This window comes from Alternaria hordeiaustralica, assembly GCF_023758085.1.
Source record: "Alternaria hordeiaustralica strain BMP 2776 chromosome Unknown scaffold_2, whole genome shotgun sequence".
Classification (NCBI taxonomy): Eukaryota; Fungi; Ascomycota; class Dothideomycetes; order Pleosporales; family Pleosporaceae; genus Alternaria; species Alternaria hordeiaustralica.
In genome coordinates, this window is record NW_026056774.1 from 2,025,424 (window position 1) to 2,051,106 (window position 25,683).

Here is a 25,683-nt window from a genome sequence, read left to right on the forward strand (position 1 = left end):
GCGGGGTTCCTGGAGGAAGAAGCGACGATGACAAACCTCACGAGGGCTTTTGAGTGTTCCGCGATACACCATGGATCCTAGACGGCCACAGAACGGGTCTCATGCGGGTCCCGCAGCCGGACATGGCCACCTTCCTAAAGAGCTTCCATCCGGCTTTCTTGGCGAGCGTGATCTTGCCTCCGCCGGCATCCACCCGCATGAGTTCTCTCTCTAATTGCGCTGCGGAAACCTCGCAATTGAGCGCCACTATCAGGCGTGCCCAGACGCCGCCTAGGACTCGACCGGAATGAAGCAGGCATTGGCGCGGCTTGTCTTTACCAGCTGCTGGATCAAGCATGAAGAGTGGAGAAGCCATGGGCGAATGATAGGAGCTTGTTCATATTGAGCTGCTTGGCAGACAGGGCGTTGATTGCGAGTGCACGCGATAGCTGCAGAATCAGTTGACGGAACAGGTCCACGGAATCTGTGCATGGCGACGCATGCACGACCTGACGATCGCTGCAACAGAGATCTATAAAGGGCACGTTCCGCGCTCCAGAGAGAAGACACGCCGCAGCTTGCTTCTACCATCTCAAACACTCGAGATAGAGCAGATTTGTCAATATGAGGGTTACTCTCGGTCTCGCTGCGCTCGCCGTTGGTGCTGCAGCCGTCCCTACGGCGGAAATCAGGCAACGCCAGGATGGTCACAACGCCAAGCCATGCCCCAAGAAGCCTCTGGTCACGAAGGTATGGAAATCCAACCCCCAAGAATCGCGTTGAAACTATGCTAACGATCGTTGTAGGAGGCTCTTCAGAAGGACATCACCATCAAGAAGTTGATGAGGGGCGCTCAGCAGCTTGAGGACTTTGCCTACAGCTACCCAGCCCGTAACAGGATCATGGGAGGAGAGGCTCACAACGACACCGTCAAGTGGCTGAAGAAGGAGCTCGAGTCTACTTCATACTACGATGTTACGCTCCAGCCTTTCTCCAACTACGTCATGCTGAACGGCACTCTCAACAAGTTCACCATCGACGGACGTATGATCAACTCCACGATTCTTGAATACTCAGCCTCTACCGATGGGCTCGTCACCGCACCCATCGTTCCCGTCAACAACCTCGGTTGCGAGGCGTCTGACTTTCCCGCGGAAGTGTCCGGCAGCATTGCACTCATCTCGCGCGGAGAATGTGAGTTCGGACTGAAGTCTGCTCTTGCTGGAAGCGCTGGTGCCGTGGGTGCTATCATCTACAATAACGTTGCTGGCACCATCAGCGCAACCCTAGGCCCCCCTCCCCGCCCAGAGGGTGACTACGTCGCGAGTGTTACTCTGTCTCAGGCAGAGGGTCAGGCAATCATTTCCAAGGTCGCAGGCGGTGCTACTGTCACCGGCGAATTGGACGTTTTGACCGACGTCCAAATCATCACCACCAACAACGTTCTTGCTACCAGCAAGTGTGGTGACAAGGACAACCAGCTTTGGCTCGGTGCTCACACTGACTCTGTCGGTGCTGGTCCTGGAATCAACGACGATGGCTCTGGAACTGTTGCCATCCTGAACGTCGCCAAGTCGCTTGCTAAGTACAACGTCAAGAACGCTGTTAGCTTCGGCTTCTGGTCTGGCGAGGAGTCCGGTCTTCTCGGCTCCACTTTCTTCGTCGAGAGTTTGTCTCCCGCGGCAGCTCTTGACATCCGCGCATACCTCAACTTCGACATGATTGCGTCTCCCAACTACGTCCACCAGATCTACGACGGTGACGGCAGCGCATACGGTCTGAGCGGACCCGCTGGAAGCGACCAGATTGAGACTTTCTTCGAGGGATACTTCAAGGATCTCAACATCTCCAGCAACGCTACCGAGTTTAACGGCCGTTCCGACTACGGTCCTTTCCTTGATGCCAACATCCCCGCAGGTGGTACCACCACTGGTGCTGATGAGGTCAAGACCGTCGAGGAGCAGGCTATCTGGGGTGGCGTTGCAGGAGAGATCCTTGACCAGAACTACCACCAGGCCGCCGACAACGTCACCAACCTCAACGAGGGAGCTTGGCTCCTACACTCTCGCGGTATTGCTGCTGCGGTTGCCAACTATGCTACTTCATGGGAGGGTTTCCCAGCCCGTGTGCCCGTCAACGGCACCGCGAAGAGGAGCGTCCGTGAGCCTCACGTTCACAGGGGCGTCAAGGGCGCAAAGGTCATTTTGAGCCTGTTGTAAGCTCGCGGTAACGCAGCTTTGTATATAGTCAACAATGATAATGTCAACGACAACACGAATAACACACTTCAATTACGGATCTATTTTGTCTTGATACAGGTGTAGCTGGTCAAGCTTTGATGGGATTAAATTTCACCCGAAAAAAACGGAACATAGACGTCAGCTTTGTAGTGTCGTCTTACTTGCGCTGAGCCTCATCCTCATGTCAGCCGCCGAACCTGCACAGCCCCTACAGCCATGTCAATCGGCTAAGCGGCTCGCGAAAGCTGCTAACCGCGACACCGCCGCTGAGCCGCACGCGTGTGGAATTGAGGCTTATTGCGATCAGCTGAAGTGCAGATAATGGGAGCCTACTTTGGTTTAGACGTATATGTATCGCGTCTGGGACGCGTTCGTGTGGGTTGTTGATTCTTGGGCCTTGACTGTCAACAACGATTTCCAAACACCTTCATATCTACCAGCGCGACGATACCAATCTGTGGACTAACAGAAGCTTTCACTGCTGTGCAGACTCCCGATCATTCAAGAGTCTGAGGTAATCGCCGTCCCGCGCGTGTTTCGGGCGTCAACGACGTGACAAAACAAAGGGTTGCCTGAACGAGGCTGTGCCCACCGCGCGACGCTTTTGATCACCGCGCCTCCAGGGCATATACACACATCACGCCGCAATTCTCTGGTCCTTTGGTTCCTCCAGCATTTTCGCGACTTTAAAGACATCAGAACCCCTCCATTGAATAAACCAGAGAATCAAGAAAAACAGGAGTGGATAGAAATCATGGACCACAACAGCCCATGCTACGAGCCCTTCCCAGCCCTAGATTCCGCCCCCACAACCCCACAACACGACCACGATGCGCCTATACCGTCAACCTCAGATATCGCCACATCAACATCACCATCAACATCAACATCAGAGCCCTTCTCAGTCCACTACGAAGGCCCGCTCTACACAGAAATAAACATCCCACTCCCCCGCATCACAGCACCACGCATCACATCTCCATCCACACCAACCCACCCATCACTACCGACCAACCCCTCCGTCTCCTCACCACCAGAAAAACAACGTCGACGTTCCCGAACCCTATCCTCACTATCCCCCTTCCGCCACCGCAGCTCCTCATCCGCATCTACATCTGCGTCTGTAACCTCGCCCACCTCACCCACCTCACCCACATCCCCCTTCTCCAAAACCAGCGACCGGAACAGCGAAGACTGGCCGCGCATCCGCAAAGAAGTAGTCAAGTCGCGAGAAGTAAATGCGATGATGAACCTGCGACATCACAGCAAGAGGGGGCGGAGCGGCACGATCGATGCGTTGGCGGTTGTGCCTGCTGTTTTGGTGTTGAGTGCGGAATTGTTTACGCCGGGGGGTGAGGAGGGGGGAGTGGGGGAGGGGAGGAGGAAGGATAGTGGGGTGGGGAGGTGGGAGGAGGGTATAAGATGAGGGTGTTGGAGAGGATAGGGATGGGATATGTATTTGTATGGTAGTGCTTTAGCACTCGTGGTATAGGGTCACCTCATACAAGAAAAAAACTAAACAGGTCTAAAGCCTACATTAACGCTAAGTTACATATCTTGTAGGGTTTTAAGTTAATGTAGGCTGCAGGCCTGTTTAGTTTTTTTCTTAGTTGGCGTGGGGTGGATAGGGGATACAGAGGCTGAGGACCAGGGATAATGAATTAGACTACGATTTAGAGGGCTTGGTATAGATAGGGAAGGCTGATGTGCTTCAGCATTATAATAGGTGATGAGCAGAGGAAGAACTGCCCTCAACGATCCGGAGAGTGTGTTAGTGAAGAGGGCTTCGTAGCCCAATGTACCATAGATGAACGACTACATCAAAACATAGTCACAGCAGCATCCTACAAGTGAAATGGAACAAGACACAACATTCTATTTTGGACCCGGCCATAAAACACACAGAGTCATATCAATACTCGAGTTTTATGAAGAACAGCATCCCCAACGCCAGTCCATGCACGTATGCTCATAATGCAGGTACAGGTATTTGATATACTGCTCCTCAGCAGTCTATAAACATAAAAGCACGATAAAAACACCCCTCATGTCCATATTCCCAATGAGCCCAGTCGACGGAAAGTGTGATCTTTGACAAATCATCAACTCCATCAAACCAGTTTTTTCTACTTTTCGCATGTATCTTCCATGGCAGAATCCGAGCGTCGCAAAGCGGGGCAGATAGCACGGTCTCCCAAGAAACGGATTTTACATGAGTACAGGTACTAACTGTAGTCGAACAGCACGCTAATGCTCTCGCCGTGGTGGACGCGTCGAATGGCCTACAGAATGTCAGTGTAAGTCCCGCCGTCTCGTTAGTAGTTTCAACATACCTCCGCAAACACGTTGCCGACCTCGAGGACCTCCAACTTGGGGCATCGGCTCTTGTGATCCTCCTGGGGCACCGTGTTGGTCACAATGACCTTGTCCAGTGCACTAGCGTTGATGCGCTCGATAGCATCTCCACTCAGGATACCGTGTGTAATGAGCGCAATCACCTGCGTAGCGCCCTCCTTCTTCAGGAGTTTGGCCGCGCGGGTAATGGTGTTGGATGTATCCGCCAAGTCGTCGACCAGGATAGTTGTGCGCTCCCGAACGTCTCCAACCAACATCATGGTCGCGTTCTGTCGGTCGTTGATCTGTGTCGGGCGGCGCTCCTTGTGGATAAGGGCAAAGGGCATGCCGAGGGCGTCGGCAATGGCGGTCGCGCGCTTTGCACCTCCAGCGTCGGGAGAGACTACCACGGCTTGTTGGTAGTTCGGGATGTTGAACTGGATGTATTTGCGAAGGAGATGGCGGCCGTAAAGGTTGTCTACGGGAATATCGAAGAAGCCCTGGTATTGCGGGTCTAGCAGGTTATTAGCTCAGCCATCTCAGGTCCTCCAAGATGGTACATACCGTGGAGATCCATAGTGATAACGTGGTCGGCGCCAGCGCAAGTCAGAAGGTCCGCGATAAGGGTACCCGCCTGAGCAACCCATTGGCGGTATCCAACCTGGGGCTCGAAAGCAGGAGGCTTCGTAGTTGTAGGCGCGCGCGTGATGCCGGGTGTTGGAGCAACTGAGCCGTTCGTGCCGTTGGCTCCATGGTCACCGTTGAAGTATGCGCCCTTGTCGGATTTGCCGGAACTGCTCGAGTCGAGCGTCTCGGTGCGCTTGATGCTATTCTGCTTGACCGGGCTCGTAGGATCGGTGCGGCCGCCGTTGCGCTCGTCGAGCTTCATCCTACTGAGCTGGTGGTGCAGCGCGGCCGAGCCATTGGTGAGACCTGCGCTTTCCGCCTGCCCAGGGAAGGGCGTCTGCGGTCGCGAATCGAACGTGTACGTGCCGGTTCTCGAGCGCGTGCCAGGCACCTTGGAGAGGGGCGCGCCAGTCTTGTTGTAGGGAATGTCCGACTGGCGCGAATAGGGGAACAGAGGGAGGACGGCGGTGATGCGCTTCGCCGAGGCGGTGCGGCAGGCCGAGATGGTAATGAGAAGTCTGGAGGACGGTCAGGCACTTCACTCAACTACACCATGAGGATGGGCCTACTCCATCAGATGGTCGTTGACTGCGCGCAACACGAGACATTAGCGGGGTTCTTCACATATCGCAGAGCACGCGGCCGTCGTGTTCCGTCCCAAGTGCGCTGCAGTACCACTGCGGCTAGGAATGCGCGCGCGACCTGCACGAGGGCTTCGTACCTTTACCGCCGCCGGACTGGATGATGAAGACATCCTTTCCTCGCACACTCTCCTCGATCTCGACACGCGTCTCACCACCCTTGAACTTGTCGAGAAGCACCTTGGCCTTGGGTATGCCGAGGTGGTTGCAGATGGTCCTATCGCCCAGTTAGTCACAGCCATGGCCCGCTTCTCCGCGCGTCGACTTACTCGGTGAGCTGCGGGTGGGAGCTGCCGCCCAGGACCACAATGTTCCTCATGTTGACGGCTGGTGGAGGTGGTGGGGTCGTGTGCTAACTTCGCAGCGGGCAGTATAGCAAGAGGAGATTAGTGAAGGAAGGAGGGCCCTCGCGGAGAAATTCCTCTTATCGATAATGGAAAAGATTTAGTTCCAAGTTGCTTTAAGGTTCCGCCCTGGTAATGCTTGGGTGGAGCAGTCGCAGCTCAGGCAGCTCAGGAATTGGGCAGCATGGTGAAAGATGGATGTCTGTCGTCACGGGCCAACCTTGGAAAGAGGTTTTCGCTTCCTTCGGCTGTTGCACTTTTTCTGCCGAGCCCATGTCGCCATCCAACGCACCTCAAAGCTTCTAGAGCGCGGCATGGCTGCAGTCTGCACGGCATACATACCACAGTGAGCACACCGGATGAATGACTCGGCCTGCACGCCAGCTACTTCCGCGTTGTTGCGCAGGAGAGCGCAGCTATGGCGCTCCACCTGCAGCGGCTGGCGGTCAGTAATCGCGCCATGCTCAGTGGTTGCAGTTCGCGTCAGTGGACCAAGGGAAGGGTCCGTTAGCGCCTGCCGAAGTCGCTCTCTCACGTGCCTTCCTACCTGGCCGTCTGGGGAAGGAAGGACACACCATCCCTTGGTCTTAACGTTACATTCCAGAAAATCCCACATGCGTCTATCTCATCGGCTCATGGCACGTCGTACAGTCCTGCAGTTATCACCGAATGCGGCATCTTGCGCCCTTGATGTGCCCTCGAACAGACAATGCGGATAAGCGTGCGGTATTATATTACATTAGAGGTTTTAGTCTAAGTGCCATAAAGCGGTTCGTCTACAAGGGGTATATGCTAGTCGTCGTTTCATCCATAATGTATCCTACTCGTTCAACTTGGTTCTCGCTCTTCGATCTCTCGCACTTCTTCCTCCCCCTGCGGTGTGCCCAGCCACTCCACCCTGGGTTGACGCACTCCCTCGTCGACTTCCTGTAGCACCACTGACAAGACTCGATGTCGGACTGTAAGGTCTCCTGTGCGCGCTTGATATACTGCTATCCCGCGTTCCGCTCATCGAAAGGACGAGATGAGCGCGCGAAGGTGGTGAGATAGGGTGGTCGTTGACGTAGAATCCCCCGGTACCATCTTGGGTAATCGTAGGCGGGGCCGAGACGAGCTTGTCGCGTTGCTGCGCGTGATCTGGAGAGACTGGTCGCGCATTGACTTCCTCGACAAGCCCTGTTTCTAGGTCGATGTCGACAATACCGTCTTTACTGGTACGTAATACTGCAGGCGCGAAGTCATGAGACTGGATGGCTTCCTGGAGTAGATCCTTCTCTGCAAAATCAGACCTGTCGCTAATAGCAGGTGATTTGGTTTGGTCTTTTGTGATGTTTGAAGCAACCATGGTCATGCTCTGCGTCATCTTGCTTCCGTTACTGTTGTTCGGAGATCGTCTGACTCCTGTACGTGCGGCCGTTGTCGCGGACTGATGGTGAAGAAGTTGTGCCGTTTTGCGACCTCCAGCCGTACGAGCAGAGTGATAGGTCCATGGGGGAGGGTTCGTGTCATCGAAGTTACCCATGTCGAACAGTTCCCTTAGTATTGTCCATGTGAACGGTAGATTGGCAACAAGGACGGCTGTCGAGGATTCTCGGACGTACCAGTAGATCCACGTTGATTTGTAAGGATTGCTGAAGGAGTAGTAGCTGTTCATGATGCTCGCAGCAACGACAAAGATACCGAGAGAGAAGATCCCACAGAGTATAAGCTTTCTCTTCATGGGTAGCAAGGATCGGATTAGCATCTGCAATGCAATACATAGCATGATCAAATCCGAGGATATGTTGAACACGGCTTTGGTGATCCGGTGGTGTACCAAGGCGTTGCACTGGAAGGAAGTAGTCGGCACTGCGTAGTATGCAGAGAAGGGTCGACACCAGGCTGAGAAGTAGAGGACCTCTATAACGACGAATCCAAGTGCCGTATATGCGGCGAGCAGTTTGATGGCGATGTTCTCTTTCTGGAGCGCCGTCCGTGTTATGCGATGGTACATGATCAAAAGACATGCTTTGCAGGCCCAGATCACAGCGATATGCATCTGCTCTACAACAACCACGAGCTTGCTTCCGAACCGTCGTCTCGACAGTTCTTCCATAGTCAGTGCACTGAAGTCGAAATTTTCCGGTTCCAGGTTCGATTGGACTTTAAGCCACCGATTCGCGAGCACAATCATAACGGTATAGGCGGCGGTGACGAAGAGGCCCATGGTCCAGTCATCGATCTGTAGGCCTTTGACGGATCGAAAGAGCATCTTTCGCGAAATCCTGCATGACGATTCTGGTCAGTAAATGGATGCACATAGTACAACGAGCAAATAATGATCTTGAGATCGCAGCCGGTTGATGCGAGCAAGCAGAAGGGCAGAGCACCGATGCGCTCAGTAACCCAACGCCGCCCGCCAGCGCATTACATCGCATGCTAAGCCGCATTCTCGAATGCGAAACCAGATCATGAATGTAGACTGATGTAATGGGATAATGCACGGAAACTGCACTCACAGTCTTGCCGCAATCATGCATACAGCGCATGTATACCAGATCCATGATTCCTGGTTGAACGGTAATGGCATTGTCGAGTTGCAAGGCGGTCTGCGCCGCTGACGCCAGAGTCGCTATCCGTTAGGCCGCTTGAGGTTTAGAAGACGAGATCGACGAAGGATCATGTTGTAAAGCAACACGATAATCGAGGCGCATCCAGAGCACGCAGGAGAGGTGATGTAAATATCCCGAGGGTAGAACGTGTCAGGGAGGAGGGGTGTAGATACACACCGACCAAAAAACAAGGAGGAGGGAGGAAAAGAAAGCTGACAGTGTCGACATGGAAAGGCAAGGTGAGAGGCTAACCTGTATAGCCTGCAGCTGATGCACACGGCAGTCTTCCATTTGCAGCCATCAGCTCGATCCAGGGCTTATCGCAACCATCTGCCGCGCCTCTTGAGCCTGATGGAGGTCCCGCGTGGGGTCGCCGATGCTTGGGCCTGGCGTCGTGTCGGGCCAATTCCAAGGTCGTGCGTGGCGCGTGTGAAGGATAGCTTCAGGTGCGGCTAGTGGTTGCTTTTGCGGGGTTCCGCGCGGTTGACACACTGAGCACCAGTGCGACCGACGCTCTAGACGTCTCGTGGCGTATCATCCTGGGTGCGCAATCACGGTAGTTGCATCTGTGTATAGTATTGTGGTCGTGATATCATGCCCAGCAGTGCAAGCCAAGAGCCAGCTGGCTGAGGCTGTGCCTGCGAGGCTTGGAGTACACGAGGCTGACGGCCGCAGCTGTTACCAGCAACACAAACTCGCGCCTGATGTAAGATTGGACGACTACTGTTTTCAAAGGCGGTAAATGAGCGTTAATGCGCATTAAGGGCATGGTGATGTTGGGTTCATGTTTGCATTTGCCGCTGGCCCTGGGCGAGTGATGGCACAGGGAAGGAGGAGTGAACTGCACGCGGGAACTCGGGAAGTCGCCACTAGTCCAACGCGCACCGTTCAACTCACGTCTCCTTAGCTCCTAAACGCCACTTCGCCTGTTCTCTTGAAAGAACAAATATTCGGGGTCTCGCATCCTGCACCCTGTTGTCAAATGGGGTTTCGACAACGCTTATCGTAGAGGACACCCCTCCGCTCCAAGACACTTTGATGATTTCGCTCGGAAAGTTCCTTCACGTTAATGTCGCGATTCAACCCCAGTCGGACCGCAGCACCACCGAATGCGAGGAACGGTCAAGAGATGATTTACAGATCGCACAGGCTTTGTGGTCGAGAAATTGCGATGCGGCGCACGTTGACGATGCTACAGGAACGCATGACGAGCATCACCAACTACTCAAAGCAGCGCACGACGATTTTCTTTCTTCCTCTTCAAAGCGCACACACGGAGGGTATGCTGCCTTAGCATCGAAGCTTTCGTACTCGAACACCCTTCCACCGCCTTCCGTACCTGCCAATCCCTTCTAGAAGACCTTAGTGCATGATCGAGAAACATTCGATCGCGCGGTCACTCACGATATAGTACTAATCGGTGTACACTTCACCGAATACGTCCTTCTTTACCCATTCTATAAAGTTCTCGTCAAAGCTCTTCCCGTCATCATCACGAGACCTTACCACAAGCCGGCTGCTCTCTTCCGATACAGTCGGCTTGGACATCTATCGCGTATCGCGCAAAAAGTGCTCGCGCGTCACATTCCGATGAGCACGGTTTGGGAAGCGGTACCATACTTCCCGCTGATGGAGTGTATCACTGACGCGGACATGTGTCTTCTCGGGACGCCCATGCTGAGAGATCGCCTGTTAATTGCGATTGGGTTTAGTAGGGAGACATACGCAGGACGCGGCAGTGATCGATCATTGCTGTTATCATGGTGAGCATACTAGACGACGGGGTCTCCGTCAAAGTATGCACCCTTCATCCTCACGACTATTGTCCCCACTTTATTCTTCATTTTCGATCTGGAGTCCTGACCGATCATGTCTGGCTTATTTGTCACTACTGTCGTCACTGATCTGGGCCTGCAGACAGTGCAAGTGGCATAGCGGTAAGAATCGCACCTGAAGTGGACAAACAACATCATTATCATACGTGTCCACCAACCAATCGCCTACCAGAAGTCGGCCTTCACGGCATCGGAGACTTCCACTCTCCATGAGCTTCCTAACTCATCACATCTCTTTCACCTCCAGATATCACGACCGCTCTCTGGGTAACGCGTTTGCTCACACGTCTTCCGAGATATCCTCCAATTGTTCGACAAGGATAGTCTGTCCCTTCCTCGCAGTCATCTTCTGCATACCGCTAGTACATTCCATCACGACGTTACTCCAGGAACCGAATACTAGGAGTGTTCTCGTAGCATCAACGAAACTCTGGAAGATGCTAACTCTGTCTCCGCTAAGTCTCATGTTCACGAGGTCGCCCAGGCGTACTGTGATAACGTCTTCCGCCGCAGGAGACACGCCAACGGCGTTATGGCGTCTATGCAAATAGATCGCAACGACTCCATTATCCCTGAGCACTTTGTTATAGGTCCGGCTCCTACGGCAGCTTATGTTTACAAGCCAATGAAATATCTCGTGCTCCTCGCAATACCGATGCGTGGACCGTTTGGTAACGACGAATGGGAACGATTTCCACTTCATGCGGAAAAGAGGTCGAATATCGATACCAGGAGCTTCAACGGCGTTCGGTGTCTTGAGGCGGCGCACGCCTCTCAAAGTCGTGATAATAGAGCTATTGATGTATTCGTCAGAGTGCGGAACGACCTCAAGGTACTCGGCAAGCTCCTCGATGTTAATGATAGGCCGGTGGGCTTTCGTGTAAAGCGGCCAGAATTCGGAGCGAAATAGTCGATTCGTCTGAGCAAGGCCGAGGAATTGGCGACTAGGGTGACGGTCTCTCAGAGAATGTTTTGAGTGTTGAGAGCGGCCGCGGCGCTTGCGGTGCAGCTTGACTCCATGAGCTGCTTCTCCGGCGACAATGATGCTGTATATGTGGTTGCGCAACTCTTCGCAATGGGTTAGTACACATGGATCTTGGAGCAAATATGACGGTTGGCTTACCACCGGGCAGCTCCAGAAGCCGCGACACCACATCCACATCGGAGGCATCGGTCATTTTTGTATCGACATCCATGTTGGGTTGTGCCAGTTGAGTTCACGTCGTAAGTGGTTGACAGAGACAGTGTAAGAGAGAGACAGACTAGGAGGGGTAATTATAAGTTCCCTGGGGCGCACACAGACCAACCTAGAAGACTGATCAGGCAGCGATTGAAGCTCCGTCTCTTTCACGATGACGTGGATTCACATTCATTGTAGCCGGCCGTGCCTGAACGGTTCCCAGGATCACTCGGACCCGATGCCACAACTCGTCATCCGCCTCATGATCTCCGAATCCCCTTGCACTGACGTCTTTTCCTACACCTCTCGCCTCTCCAAACACACTTCACCCTCAAGAAATTGTGCGACGCCGCCGGTCCGCTATCAGGCATCGAAAAATCCATCTCTGCAACCAGCGCCCGCTCAACATGCGCATGCACGATGGCAGCGCGCGAGATTTCGATCTCAGAGTCGAGCTCTAACGTAACGAGGACAAATGGTTTGCCACTCCTGTAGCGAGACTTCAAGATGCTGATCTTTGTGATGGCTCCTGGCTCTAACATATGGTACCACGACGGCAGACACGCGAGCATGCGGCATAGAACGCCGGTGATAAGGCTATTTCTGTGGGTCTTGTATTCTGTGTCGAGAAACCAACGGCCTGTGACATCGCAGTTATACGGGTCTAGTCTGAATAAGAGTGTTACATCGAGACCTGGGTTTGACGAGTCGAACTCCATTGCCGCTGGTTGTCTAAGCCGTCCTTTTTTGATCATGGATAGGAGGCGGACTAAGGCGGGATATGCATCGTTCTTGCCAGCGAGACCTGAACGGTAGAAGTGAGCTAGTTGGGAGAAGTGGAAGTAATGACCGTTGATATACAAGGGCGCGAACTCTTTACGCGTTCTGCGGTCAACTTGTGTCAGGCCCATGTGCTTGTGCTTTGGATATCGCTCCTGGAATGGCATTGCTGGATCAGGATTGTAGTGTACGCGCATGGCAGACGAAACAACATCTTCTACGATACAATCGTATATGCGGTTTCGCAGCTCCCCTGATAGTTGCGAGAATAGGCATGTATAGCCCGGCAACGGACCGGAGTTTGAAGAGGTGTGCGATGGCGTCTGGGATTCAGCGTTCATTGCGGGGGCCCGTAAGCCGCTTTGCAGGGTAGCTGCAGAGCTTGCATTGGTGTAGGAGATCATATCCATGTTGTGTATAGCGGCGTCGAAACTCTTAGCCTCGCGTTTGATACTCTCAGTCTTCGGCTTGACACTTCTGACCAAGCACTCAATACTTTCAGTCTTGTGCGGAGATTACGAATGTTCACGACCTCGTTGGTAAAGTACTTCCAGTCTTGTGCGTAGTAATTTGAGCCTTGCGTTCGGCACAGCAATCCTTGCGGTAGATACCCTGAGTCTTGACCCTAGTACTTTGAGTCTTTCCTTCACGTTGAGTCTTGCGACTTGTTTCTCAATATACCGAGTGAAGTGATACCAAGACGTTGTGATGTAGGACTACAGAAGTGAGAGAACGAGGAGCCGTCATATATACTTGCTCGCTACTAGCTCACACAATTATTGAGCGCGCGAAGCCACATTGACTCTAGCTCCATCCGGTTTATCGTGGTACTGCGGTGACCCAAATGCCGAGATGTAGCCGGGGAGCCACTCACAACTCGCCCAAAACCAACGCGACGGATGATACTCGAATCCCCTCTTGAATCGGTGGAAAGGCGCAAGAACGGGCCATGTAGAGAACGGATTGGTTGAAATAGACAGGATGTTTCTCGGGCCAAAACTCCGGTGATAGCATGTCATCGTAGACCTTGCTGACCGCCCAACGTTGATTGGACACCGCTTACCACTACATCACCAAGCAGCGCCTGTGACGATTCAGATCTTGACAAAGCCAACAAGTCAGACACTCTCCACTTACTCCGCCTTAGCATCTCCAGCACTAACCAACTCTCCACTCTCATCTCTCTCCCACTCGCACACCCCCAGCCCAGTACCCTTACAAGGAATGCAAGCAGATCCATCACCCAAACTCCTACATTCATCCACGCCCAACCCCCTACTCCGACACCTCTTACAAACGACCAGCTTCTTCCCTTTCTTAAGCTCATCCCTCCAATTCTCATCATCCATAATGCGGTAGTTGATGCCGTTGAAGCGCCAAAAGTCGTCGCTGGTATACATCAATTCCTCGACAGGCAGCTCCTCGCCTTCCATATACGGTGGGATGAAAGACTTCCCCGACGGAAACATTTCCCGCGAAACAATGAAGTGGGCGTTTGTGCTGTACGATTTGAGCATCGTCGCGATCTTGTAGGTAGCCGCGCGGTCGAAGAAGAGGGCGCTGAGGAGGTGCGCTTGTTCTGTTGCGTCGACTATCTCGAAGAGGCGGAAGAAAGAGTGGTCGGAGAACTTGAGGTGCAGTATGAAGTCGTCTGCTAGTGTTCTTGGGAGACAGACGTCTACGAGCGAGGTGAGGGAGCGGAAGGCGATGTCGGAGAGCGAGCGGAGGTCGTGGCCTGAGTTGATGGAGATGGCGGAGTCGAGCATCTTTAGCGACTTGAGGGATGGCGGGAAGCCGCTTTGTCGTAGGTAGTAGTAGAGGTGTGACTCAAAACCTAGCTCGAGGTACTCTAGCTCGACGAGAGAGCGGAGCTTTTCGGCGCCCTCGGGATCGGTGTCGCGCGAGGTCAGATAGCCAACGTGACCACCGCAATGTGTTAAGCGCTGCAATGAATGTGCTTGTTTCTGTAGCGCGACTAGGAATCGAGATGAGGATGTGCGTTGTTCAGGATCCATGGATGGTTGGCATTCCTGGAAGACGTGCAATCGCTCTCCTATCGACAACTCCTTGAGAGCTTTGGGTAGACTGAGGACATTGTCTAGGAACGGAACGCTGACGTTACATTCGATAAGCGTTAGAGACTGAAGGGATGTTGTCTTCTTCTGTGATTCGGAGATTTGGAGATCTCCATCAAAGTTCAGACACGACAACGTGATATGTCGTAGAGTTGGATGTTTGAACATCGCGACCGCGCGACCTAACTTGAACTTGTTGTCTCCCGAACCATGCGCGTGGAGCGTTACTGTGTTTCGTTAGTTAGGCTCATTGTCATGAAACACCCGACTTACACGACTGTAGCATCGGCAAAGTCATCGGCATGCCCGCGCGTGGATACACTGATGCTGCAAGCAAGTTGTTGTAGTCGATCCTTGAGTATCCATCAAAGTAGATGCCATTCTGCCATTCCAAGTTGTTCGGGCAAGGGCTCTCGACATGCAGATGACGCAGCCTACCCATCAAACTCAGATAATGGTTCAGATCCTCGATCCCCTCGCGACAATCATCTTTGTAGCGGATAGCCAGGTCCTGGATATAGTCTGTCCGATTATCCCGGCTGTCCAGTGCCGTGGCAATCTGTTGCGCGTGTCCTCCCGTCAAAACTACCAGTTTGCGCCAGATGTAGGGTTCAACGAGGCCTTGAAACCGCGTGCACGTCGCAGCAAGACTGCAAAGCGCATCCTGGCCTTCGACGTGATCGATGATGTTAAGGAGGAGTTCATCCACTAGACGCAACAGTCCGCTCTCGGCTGGCCCGAGCATCGTGATTCCGGGTTCTTGACGTGCTTTTGTGAAGGTGTAACCGGAATGACGCGTCTTGCGTTTCTTAGCTCCTGCGAAGGATATACTTGGCATTCAAAGGTCTGGGTTGAGTTGGAGTCAAATAACACGACGGGCGTAGTTCGTATGCATGTATTTCGTTATGTCCGCGCTGGCAGAAAGCAGAGACAGCCTGGTGCTGTTCAGCCAACGAGACCCCGGGATGATGTCAGATGCTAGTACGATTGAGGACTAGAGCGACACGTGAAGACATCCGTGCGCCAGTGCGGCATCACATCATCATCGCCAGCTCAACGCGTAAGTTCGGCGTAACGACTTTTAGGAGCAGAACTATTGCATTTACACCAGCATCATTTAGAAATTGCAAACCGAAGATAACATGATGATGTATCGTGCTTTTAATCTACACTAAGCTCACAAGACCCAAGTCCCCCACCGATAGAAACCTCATCCCCGTCTAGTCCGTTTGGTTGATCACAGCATCCTGCGCAACGTTAGCTCCGTGCTAATCACGATTCACACAGCAAAACTTACCCTAGCAACCGCATACAGCGGCTTGACACCAGTCCAGTACTCAAACTGGTGCACACCCTGTCCGACCAAAACCTCCAGACCATTGACCGTCTTCCACCCGTTGTCCATCGCAAGCTGAATCAGCGCTGTTACGGGGGGCTTATAAGCCATCTCCAACAATATTCTTTCTGGACCTGGCTCCACGTCCTTGACGCTCGCCTTGCCCTTCTCGAACAAAGTGCAAAGCGTTTCGCGAATGGCAACGTCGATGGGTTGGTCAGCGGGGATGGTTCCGATAGCGACCTGTGGCGTGCTTTCCATAGATTGGACTTCCTCTGGGGAGCCGATGACGTGTAGGTTGTATTCTGCCGAGAAAGCGTTCTTGAGTGTGTCCATCTTCGAGGGGTTGCGGCCGAGGAGGTAAATTGGTCCATAGCCCATTTCCTTGAGTGCGTAGATGGCGGCGCGGCTTGTCCCGCCGCCCCCGATGACGAGGGCAGAACCGCTGCCTTGGGCGCCGGCGTTACGGAGGATGAGTATCATGCCTAGATAGTCGGTGTTGCGACCGATTAGACGGACGACCTCTTCACCACTGGCTTCATCGACGGAGCTCTCAGGAACGATAGTATTGAGCGCACCGATTACGTCGACTTCTGGGCCTAAACCGTCAAGGAGAGGTACTATGTCCTGTTTGAGCGGGATTGTCACACTAGCTCCACCGAAGTCTGGCGAACGGATGATGTCCTTGACGGAGCTTACATCCATAGTCTCATGGCGGCCGTAGACGTGCGGGAGCCCAGTCTCACCGAACAGCTTGTTGTGGAGACGCGGGCTAGGGCTTTGTGCCACTGGTGAGCCGAAGATGAAGAACTTCTTCGTCGAAATCTCGCCCATCAACGACAAGCCTCGCCGAATATCTCCTGCAGATAGTTGACCTGGTGCGGTAGCAGAGGGCAGGAGGGGGTGCGAGACGGGTGTCATGAAGCCATTAAGTATCCTGCTAAGCTTGCCATGCTCGCCCATGTTAATGGCGATCAGAGGGACGGGATGCGCCGTATTCGCCCAGCTCTTGAACTCTGCAAGCGCATAGTTGTCTTCGAGCGACTTGGCGACACCCACAAGCTTAATGACAGTACCGTACTGTAACGCGCGGTTGTAGTACTGCATCCACGAGCCGTTTCTCCAGTTGAGCTCGCCCTTGGGATCGTGATGGCTAGCGATGATCTCGGAGTATCCGCGGGTGTCGGAAACCTCGCGCAGGATGTCTTCTGGCATGGTCATCTCCAGATCTACAAAGTCACAACCAAGTCGTAATGCTGTCCGATAAAGCACGAGGGCCTCATCGTATGCCTGGTCTGGGAATCTTCCGCCTTGTGCCTTTGTTCGCAAGGTGAATATGATCGGTATCGATGTTACGGTCCGCAGTATTGTCAGTTGCTCGATCACGAACTCTGGTGTTGGCAGACCTTCTTGCCCGTTGGGGTCTTCCAACAAGTCGACTCTGAGCTCAACAGCATCCGATCCGACTACTATCTCTGGTAGAGTATTGATGCAAGGCTCAAGTCGGGGTGCAGATAAGCAGACGAAGAAAGAATGTTTCCTCTTCTTGAGACCCTTCAAAGTAGTGGCCTTGCCAGTGATGGTGTTCAAGAAACGTGCAATTTCTCCTTGCGTTTGAGCGAGCCCACCAGATCCCGGAACCTGACTGTGGAAGCGATAGTTACTGCACTCCGTGTACCAGTCCTTCCTCCGCAGCCATACGCCCATGATGTCGTCTACGTATGCTGGCCGTGTCTTATCGATCTGTAAGAAGGCTACTACCTTGTTGATATCACGCGTGACAAGTAGTACTATACCGCCACTCTTCTGATAGTCGACGAGAATCTTGCGAGCTTCAGGTGTCTCGACAATCCCACCACCGCAGGCGAAGACATGCCCATTAGGCTTCTCCTTGACAGTCTGAGCGAGAAGCTTCAGCTCCTCGTTCCGGAAGCCATCCCACCCCTGCGTTTTGATGAGTTCAGGTATTGTCATGCCGACATGTTCCTCGAGTGCAGTATCCAGGTCAATGAAAGGACGTCCGAGCGCACGTGCTGCCCATCCACCAGCGGTCGTCTTGCCGGCGCCGCGCATTCCGATGATGAAGATTGACTTCTGTTCAGTCTTTGACGCTGCCTTGTGCGCATTCGGCCGTGGCGGTAGCTCCACGCCTGAGAGCTCGGTCTTGAAGATTTGGCTCAGAGAGTCCCAGTATCCAGGCCATGTCTTTCCAGTACATTCCTTCTCAAGAATGAGAACTGGCGCTGGAGCTACTAATGACAGCACAGCGAAACTCATGGCGACGCGATGATCATCGTAGCAGTGAATACCGACCTTTGGAGCTTCGAGCTCGTAAGCTTTTCCGTCAACTTCAATACCATCGTCAAATTGTCTACAGGTGACACCGAACTTGGCAAGCTCATCTTCCATGGCTTGGATGCGGTTGCATTCCTTGACACGCTGGTTTGCGATACCATAGATACGAGTAGTGGTTGTGCTACCATTCGATGATGCTACTGCGGCCAGTACGGATGCTGTGAGGAAAGCGTCGGTCATGGGCTCCATGTCGATCTCGTTGACGGCTTTCAATTCGCCGCGAGGAGGGCCTGTGACCGTTGTAGAGGTCTCGGACTGTTCAACCTTGCAGCCCATAGGTTTCAGAACCTCAACAGCGAATCGCGCATCACCTTGCAGGGAGCCTGATCCGATGTTGGGCACTGTGCATGTTGTACCTGTTATAGCCGCGATCGCGAGAGGGTAGGTAGCAGAGCTAGCATCGCTTTCCACCTCATATTCGGAGGGGTTCGTGTAGGGCTTGTTGGGGATGTGGTAGGTGTTGGGATCATCTTGGGATCTCTCAACTTGCACGCCAAAGGAAGCCATCATGGCGATGGTCATATCGATGTATGGTTGGGAGATGACTTTGCCACCGACCAGCCGCAGCGTTACAGGCTTCTTGGAGTATGGCGCGCTCAAGAGAATGGAAGATACGTACTGCGACGATACGTTGGCAGTAAGCTCAATCTCGCCCGTGAAAGAATCCGGACCAAAGCCACCGCATGCAGAGATTCGCAGCGGTAAGCTGCCTTCATTCTCTTGGTAGTCAATCTCGACGCCCATGGTGCGGAGTGATTTGACCAGCGGGCCGATGGGTCGCTCCTTCATACGCGCATTGCCGGTGACTACTGTGGATGTCACGCCCTCGACGGGCTGGCACAGTGCAGTCACGGAAGTCAGGAAACGCGCGGCAGTACCAGCGTTTCCGAGGTAGAGTTCGTTGCTCGACGCTTTGAGGTTTCCGCCATTACCGGTGACGACTAGCTCCTTGCCGTCATTCTCCCACGCGAAACTAGCACCCTGCATCTTTGCCAGCGCGTCTAGCATGACTTGCGTGTCGTCAGAGTGTAGCAAGTTGGTGATGCGACACGAGCCAGTTCCAAGCGCAGCAAGTACGAGGACTCGGTTGGAGATACTCTTGGATCCTGGGGGTCTGCAGGTCACGTTCAGGTCGGAGGGGATACCAGGATGCACAGATATGCTCGGTGACAGGGCGATTCTGATGTCGCGATCTTCGACGGAGCTAGCCTTCTTTTCGTACGTCCGGCCAATGCCTGACAAAAGCACGATCTTCTTTGTCTTGCCTGCATTCTTCTTGTCCACAGCCATGATCTTGATAAGCTCGTCTACAGGGCAATGCTTGTTGGCCGACCTCTTCCGCACCGTCTTGTCCGCTAGCGATGTGGGCAGTCCGTAACTCGCGATGCACTTTGTCAAGCGCGCGACTGCGGAGGGATCCAGTACACCCAGATATCTGGCCAATTCGGCCTCCTTGACCATTCCTATCGCGACGCACTCTCCGTGGAGGATCTGGGGTGTGAGGATGGCTTCGTAAGCGTGCCCGATCGAGTGTCCGAAGTTGAGCAGATTGCGCAGGCCGCCTTCGCGCTCGTCTGCCGAGACGACTTCGGCCTTGACGCGTACTGAGCCCAGCACTATGCGCTTCAGTATGCTGGCGATCTTGTCGAAGTTCTTGCGGCCGTTGACGGGCTTTTGGTCAATCGCAGCCAGGATAGCGTCTGCGTTGCCCTCGAGTGTTGTGAACTCCTCTTCGTTCCAAATTGCCGCCGTCTTGACCACCTCCGCCATGCCGTTGACGACCTCTCTCTTTGGCAGCGACTCGAGGAACTGCAGATCAATGTATATCCTCTCGGGCTGCCAGAAGGCGCCGACCAAGTTCTTGCCCGCGGGCACGTCAATGGCCGTCTTGCCGCCTATGCTCGAGTCGACCATGGCCAGCAATGTGGTAGGCACATTGACGAACTTGATGCCGCGCATGTATGTCGCCGCGACATAGCCTATCATGTCCCCGATGACGCCTCCGCCCAGTGCTATTATGACGGTGTCGCGCACACATCCTTGCGACAGCAGCCAGTCTTCTACGGCTGCCTTGGTATTCCGCGATTTGGACGTCTCGCCGGGCGCGATTTGGTAGGTGAGGAGGCGTGGGGAGGACGGAAGCGAAGATGCGGCGGACGCGAAGGCGCGCTCGAACGTGGGCGTGTAGAGAGGGCCGATGTTGGTGTCGGTGATGAGGACGTACGTCGACGAGGGAATGTTGGTAAGCAGGTCCTGGGCGATGTAGTTCTGCCAGATGCCGTAGTCGACGACTATCGAGTCTTTGCCCAGGATCGTCACCTTGGTCGGCTCACCCTGCGCGACATTGACGCCGTTGCTCGCCATGGTGGGCGGTGCGAGTCAGACTTGCACAAAGAGCCGCCAGCTGCTGAACGCGAGAAGTGAGGCTGCAAGGAATTACAATTGATGGGGGCTAGTATCGAACTCAGCGCATTATGTCTGGGAGGTTGTGGGTATGAGTCAAACCGGGAGTACACTTTTTGCGAGGGTTGCGTTCTTCGAAATCAAAGTGCACCGCTACCGGACCTTGCATGCCTGACGTGGGGAACCCATGTCATCCCCGACCGCGCCAACGCTTCACGCTTCCAACACCAACTTCGCCCAATACCATCAGCGCCCTATCCGTTCTAAGCTTTACGCGTACAGAACTTTCGCACGCGCGTGTTGGCCCTCGGGATGGGTAGGGCCATTGTACGACATTAAAATGCGCTTCATACGCGTCGCTCGACCAGCGCAGTCGGATAGTCCGCTCACACACTATCCAGCTGTATATGAGTCTCGATGTCGACAGCGGGGGTATTCGAGATCGAACGTAGTGCCCTAAGAGATGGGTGTCACGACATTCCAGATATCGAGAAGCGGGTGTTTACGAGAGCAGATAACAAAAGGACTTTTGCAAAAGCGTCATCATCTCTGGCGACAACGATCAATATTGATGCAGCAGCTGAGATGTGGAGGGAAGCTTGTTCCTCCATCGGCCTTCCGAAGACGAAAGGAAAGGAGAAATCAAGACAAGCTGTCGACCTAAGGCTCAGTGATGATGTGAGCTCGTATGTGTGTGGTATCAACTACTACAACAGTCTACTCGAGATGCAGAAACGGACTGGCAGACGAGACGTTGTGTTCTTCCATGTGCTGAGCCTGGAGACCGAAGGGGAGATCTGTACAGTTGTCCGAGTAACGGAGGAACTCATCAGGGCACTAGTGGCTGTATGGCAGCATTAGAGGATAGCACATGAACCTTCCCCTCTTCCACGTTAATACTTCACGGCGGCCTTTCAAACGGATTTCTTGCAATGGACACATGGCGAGCAGGGATGACCACGTGGGGCTAAATCGGTCGAATGGTGCCTTGGATCTCATGTACAAGTCTTGAGAGCTTAGCACTGCATCTCCAAGTCGTTGTGTGCCTTCCCGCCGTGAGTTTTAGGGCGTGATGACTAAGCGACGCGCCACTCAAGACGCGCTGCCCCTGCCTCGTCCCATCATTCACCAGCGGTTCCGCCTTCGTTCATCCATCATCTCTCATCATCATCGTCAGCGGCGCCATATCTCTACTGATCCTCCTCATGCTGGGCAACGGCTCGGTGCTTGGCCGTCTATCACATCCCTTTGCCCGCTCTGCACAACAGGCGTACTTCCTCTTGAATGCAGAAGCCCGCCGCACAAGCATCTATCATTCCGCCCGAGGCGCAGCACTGCTGCAATGTTTCAGCCTTCCCGTTCGAATCAATTTGTAAAGACGCAGCCGCGATGCATCTCATACCGATCTATCCGGCTGGGCAAGAATAACAACAAGCCGTCGAAGAGCCTCACATTGCGACGTTCTCTGTTGAATCAACTTAGACTCGCTGATATGTCATTACGCTCTCATGCACCACCAAAAATCATCTTTTGTCATACCCACTTACCTCATACAGTAGCAACATCGGATGTGTGGAGAAGCTCGACGTCCTTGCATAGGACACAACTGCCAAGCGCGTCAACGCAGGCTAAGGACTTGGCGACTTGGTATCGAGCATGACAACAACACCCACGGAGCAAAGGAAGGCAGTATATCTATGCAATCTCTCGGACTAAGTACTCCTCACTAGATCCAGTGCGTCCTCCGGTCAAATCAAATGCGGCATCCGTGGCATTTCTCAGCACCAAGAGGAGTACTGCCGTGGATCGCAGCATGCACACACCAAACATGATAGTGATCAAGGCCATTCCACTCGATTCACGGTCGTGTACTATTAACGGACTCTGTGCATATTGTTCTCGTATTCAAGCGCAGATTGTCTTATTGTTCGGCTGTTCAGAGTTGTGCAGAAGCTGTAGGTCCGGACAGGCATTCGAGTCTGTGCACGTTACATGGGAAAGTTGTTGAGCATACCTGCTATTACGAGCATCTGGCACATGGGATTGCGAATACCCTTGCGTTACGCAAGATGATAGGCTACACAACAGAAGATACCCGTTCCTCCGTACCGAAGATCTGGTCCCGTTGACGCGATCCGCGTCCAGCCTTGCCAAAACAGGTTAATAATCCAAGGAGGTGAAGGTCTTGGTTAACCACCAATTACCCCAGTATCAGAAGCTTGGAAGCGCCCTCAACCAGAGCCTCCAAGCACGCCAGGGCGGAAGAACGGCTACCGGCACTTCGACGACGAGATTATCAAACTCGCTTCGGTGATTCTGCCTGATCGATGCCAACGGCGCGTCTCCGTATACCAAGCGCATGGCATATCTCGCTTCCCCATGGGGCCGGGGCACCCTTCCCCAGGTGTTCGGGTTATAAGGGTCAGACTGGTTCCAATACTTTTTTGGTCCGTTGACGACGATCACAGCAACTTACCTCCCCACTGGAAACACCTCCAACTTGAGATCGCACTCATACAATCTTGTTTTCGTTTGTTGACAGCATGAACGCAAACAAAGATGGGCCCGTGCTCACGGAACCGGAGTACAGGGACGAGAAAGGCTCGGACACATCGCCAAACCCGCCTCTCAAACTCGAAGACGTCGAACAATCCGCCTCGATGATTGACATTGATCCTGTCACCGAAGCAAAGCTGCTAAGGAAGCTGGACATCCGGATCGTGCCCATGATATGCTGGATCTACCTGATGAACTTCATGGATCGAGGTGCGTACGGTATGCTCATCTTGAGATCTAGACTGACAGATTCGCGTAGTCAACATCGGCAATGCTCGTCTCTACAAGATGGAGGAGGATCTTGGCATGGACCCCGATAGCAATCAGTTCCAAATCGCGGTATCCATCTTGTTCGTTACTTACGTTGTAAGTGTCGCTCTCACCCAATCTTTGTTGACTTCCACTAATCGTGTATTAGATATTCGAAACTCCGGTAAGCTTGGCGTTCATCAGAGCCTAGCCTTACATGCTAATTAGACATCTAGTCAAACCTGATCCTGAAGCGAATGAAACCTGCCCGATATCTCGGAGGCCTCATGTTCATGTGGGGCATGGTAGCCACGTTCTCCTGCTTTGTCAATAACTTCGCTGGACTCATCGTCTGCCGTCTCCTGTTGGGCATGTTCGAAGCCGGCTTGTTCCCGGGCGTCATTCTTTACCTGAGTATGTTCTACAACCGGCGCAACGTTAGCTTGAGACAAGCGTGCTTCTATGGTACATCTGCACTAGCAGGTGGACTAGGTGTAAGTATCGCCTCCACGAGACAACAGAAAGGCTCTAACAAGCACAGGGTGTTGTAGCGTACGCAATCGGTGAGCTCGACGGTGTAGCAGGCTGGAACGGATGGCGTTGGATCATCTTGATCAACGGCATTCCAACTGTGATCACCGCCGTCGCCGTACCTTTCGTCCTACCCAACAGCCCCGAGACGGCCAGCTTTTTGACCGAGGAAGACCGCCGGAACCTTGTTCTGCTCCGAATGAAGGAAGTCGGCCAAACAACTTCTGGTCAGGAACTCGCGCGCGAGGATGTTATGAAGGGTGTGAAAGACTGGAAGGTTTACGCCTATGCCATTGCGCAATTCGTTGGACTAGGCATGCTCTACAGTTTCTCCGTCTTCCTACCCACCATCATCAACGGTCTCGGAGGTGGATGGAGCCGTCAAGTGGTTCAGGCGTTGACGATACCCGTCTATGTCTGCGGCTTCCTTACCTACGTCATCTGCGCATACTTCAGCGACAAGTCGCAAAACAGAGGTCTTTACTGTATAGGTGGGCTCGCTGTTAGTATGATCGGGTACATCTTCCTCATCGCAAACAAGGTAGGCCCTGAACATCCCACAATTCCAACAACTGTACTGACATGCGTATAGGGACTTGGCCTCAGCTTCGCGGGCTGCTTCATCGTCGCGCTCGGCCTATGGGTCGCCACCGGCATCGCCTTCTCCTGGATCGCTGTCAACAATCCCCGATACGGAAAGCGAGCCTTCGCGAGCGGTATGCAGATCACCATCGGTAACTGCTCAGGTGTTGCAGCACCTTTCTTGTACGCCGCCGACACCGCGCCAACATACATTCCGGGCTACGGAGCTACTATCGGGCTGCTAGCCCTCGGTATCGCGATCTACATTGCGCTGCACTTCTACTTCCGCATGAAGAATAACAGGAAGCTGTCTGGCAAAGAGGACTGGAGGATCGAGGGTAAGACTGAAGAGGAGATTGCTGAGATGGGTGAGGATAACCCGAGGTATCTGTACACGATCTAGATTTTCACTACTACTGCTACTAGGGCACTTGGACTTGAATGTCGTCCTTCTATCGGATGAGATGCTGTAGCCGATACCTCTAGCTAGAATCTCAAACATTTAGCCCACAACTATGTCTCTGTCTCAACCCAAATCTCTCTACACAAGACATCGATGTGAGACCCTCGAACGCTCCTGTCCTACTTTTAAGAAACAGCACCAAGACTCTGTCTTTTGTTGAAGAGCGCCTGGCCTATATAAAGTCTCCCCAATTTCTTTTTGTCATGATAACGTATCCATCTCGCACATACATCATCAATATTATCATCACGACAAAATCACCCACCATGCCCAACACCACCTCACATGAACCACGGCACACCACCCCCGCCAACCCCTTCGGTCCTCTCATTGCCACTAGCTTCCGCTCCAACGGTACAATGCGCCAGTACCACACTTACAACCCTGCCGCAGACATGCCCACCCAAGACGATCCCTTTCGCATTGGCGCAACTCATGCTACCAAGCGACGAAACGCTCAGAGTGAAAGAAGATTCGATGGGCGAGAATATACAGCAGGAGATGGGGTCGCATCGGCCTCTGGGCGTAGTCGTAGCTGGGATAGCCTGGCAGAAGGCCCAGTTAGTGAGGATGTCGAGGATA

At 53.4% G+C, this 25,683-nt stretch overlaps 6 protein-coding genes across 6 annotated transcripts; 2 read left to right on the forward strand and 4 right to left on the reverse strand.

Moving 5' to 3' along the window:
• Positions 1-603: 603 nt before the first annotated feature.
• On the forward strand, positions 604-2,198 carry J4E84_002139 (uncharacterized protein; the record flags this gene model as incomplete). The annotated part of the gene is made up of 2 exons (XM_049384767.1): positions 604-729; positions 786-2,198. 2 exons carry the CDS (start codon positions 604-606, stop codon positions 2,196-2,198), a joined length of 1,539 nt encoding a protein of 512 aa, XP_049248123.1.
• A 2,246-nt stretch (positions 2,199-4,444) lies between these two features.
• Positions 4,445-6,140, reverse strand: J4E84_002140 (uncharacterized protein; the record flags this gene model as incomplete). Its single annotated transcript, XM_049384768.1, has 6 exons — positions 4,445-4,501; positions 4,553-5,067; positions 5,118-5,698; positions 5,750-5,768; positions 5,902-6,038; positions 6,091-6,140. The coding sequence occupies 6 exons, from the start codon at positions 6,138-6,140 to the stop codon at positions 4,445-4,447; spliced, it is 1,359 nt and encodes a 452-aa protein (XP_049248124.1).
• An 845-nt stretch (positions 6,141-6,985) lies between these two features.
• Positions 6,986-8,734, reverse strand: J4E84_002141 (uncharacterized protein; the record flags this gene model as incomplete). The annotated part of the gene is made up of 2 exons (XM_049384769.1): positions 6,986-8,429; positions 8,664-8,734. 2 exons carry the CDS (start codon positions 8,732-8,734, stop codon positions 6,986-6,988), a joined length of 1,515 nt encoding a protein of 504 aa, XP_049248125.1.
• Positions 8,735-13,684: 4,950 nt separating this feature from the next.
• J4E84_002142 (uncharacterized protein) lies at positions 13,685-15,464 on the reverse strand (the record flags this gene model as incomplete). The annotated part of the gene is made up of 2 exons (XM_049384770.1): positions 13,685-14,853; positions 14,900-15,464. 2 exons carry the CDS (start codon positions 15,462-15,464, stop codon positions 13,685-13,687), a joined length of 1,734 nt encoding a protein of 577 aa, XP_049248126.1.
• A 382-nt stretch (positions 15,465-15,846) lies between these two features.
• Positions 15,847-20,681, reverse strand: J4E84_002143 (uncharacterized protein; the record flags this gene model as incomplete). The annotated part of the gene is made up of 2 exons (XM_049384771.1): positions 15,847-15,873; positions 15,924-20,681. The coding sequence occupies 2 exons, from the start codon at positions 20,679-20,681 to the stop codon at positions 15,847-15,849; spliced, it is 4,785 nt and encodes a 1,594-aa protein (XP_049248127.1).
• A 3,883-nt stretch (positions 20,682-24,564) lies between these two features.
• J4E84_002144 (uncharacterized protein) lies at positions 24,565-25,041 on the forward strand (the record flags this gene model as incomplete). The annotated part of the gene is made up of 2 exons (XM_049384772.1): positions 24,565-24,572; positions 24,663-25,041. 2 exons carry the CDS (start codon positions 24,565-24,567, stop codon positions 25,039-25,041), a joined length of 387 nt encoding a protein of 128 aa, XP_049248128.1.
• Between the last annotated feature and the right edge of the window lie 642 nt (positions 25,042-25,683).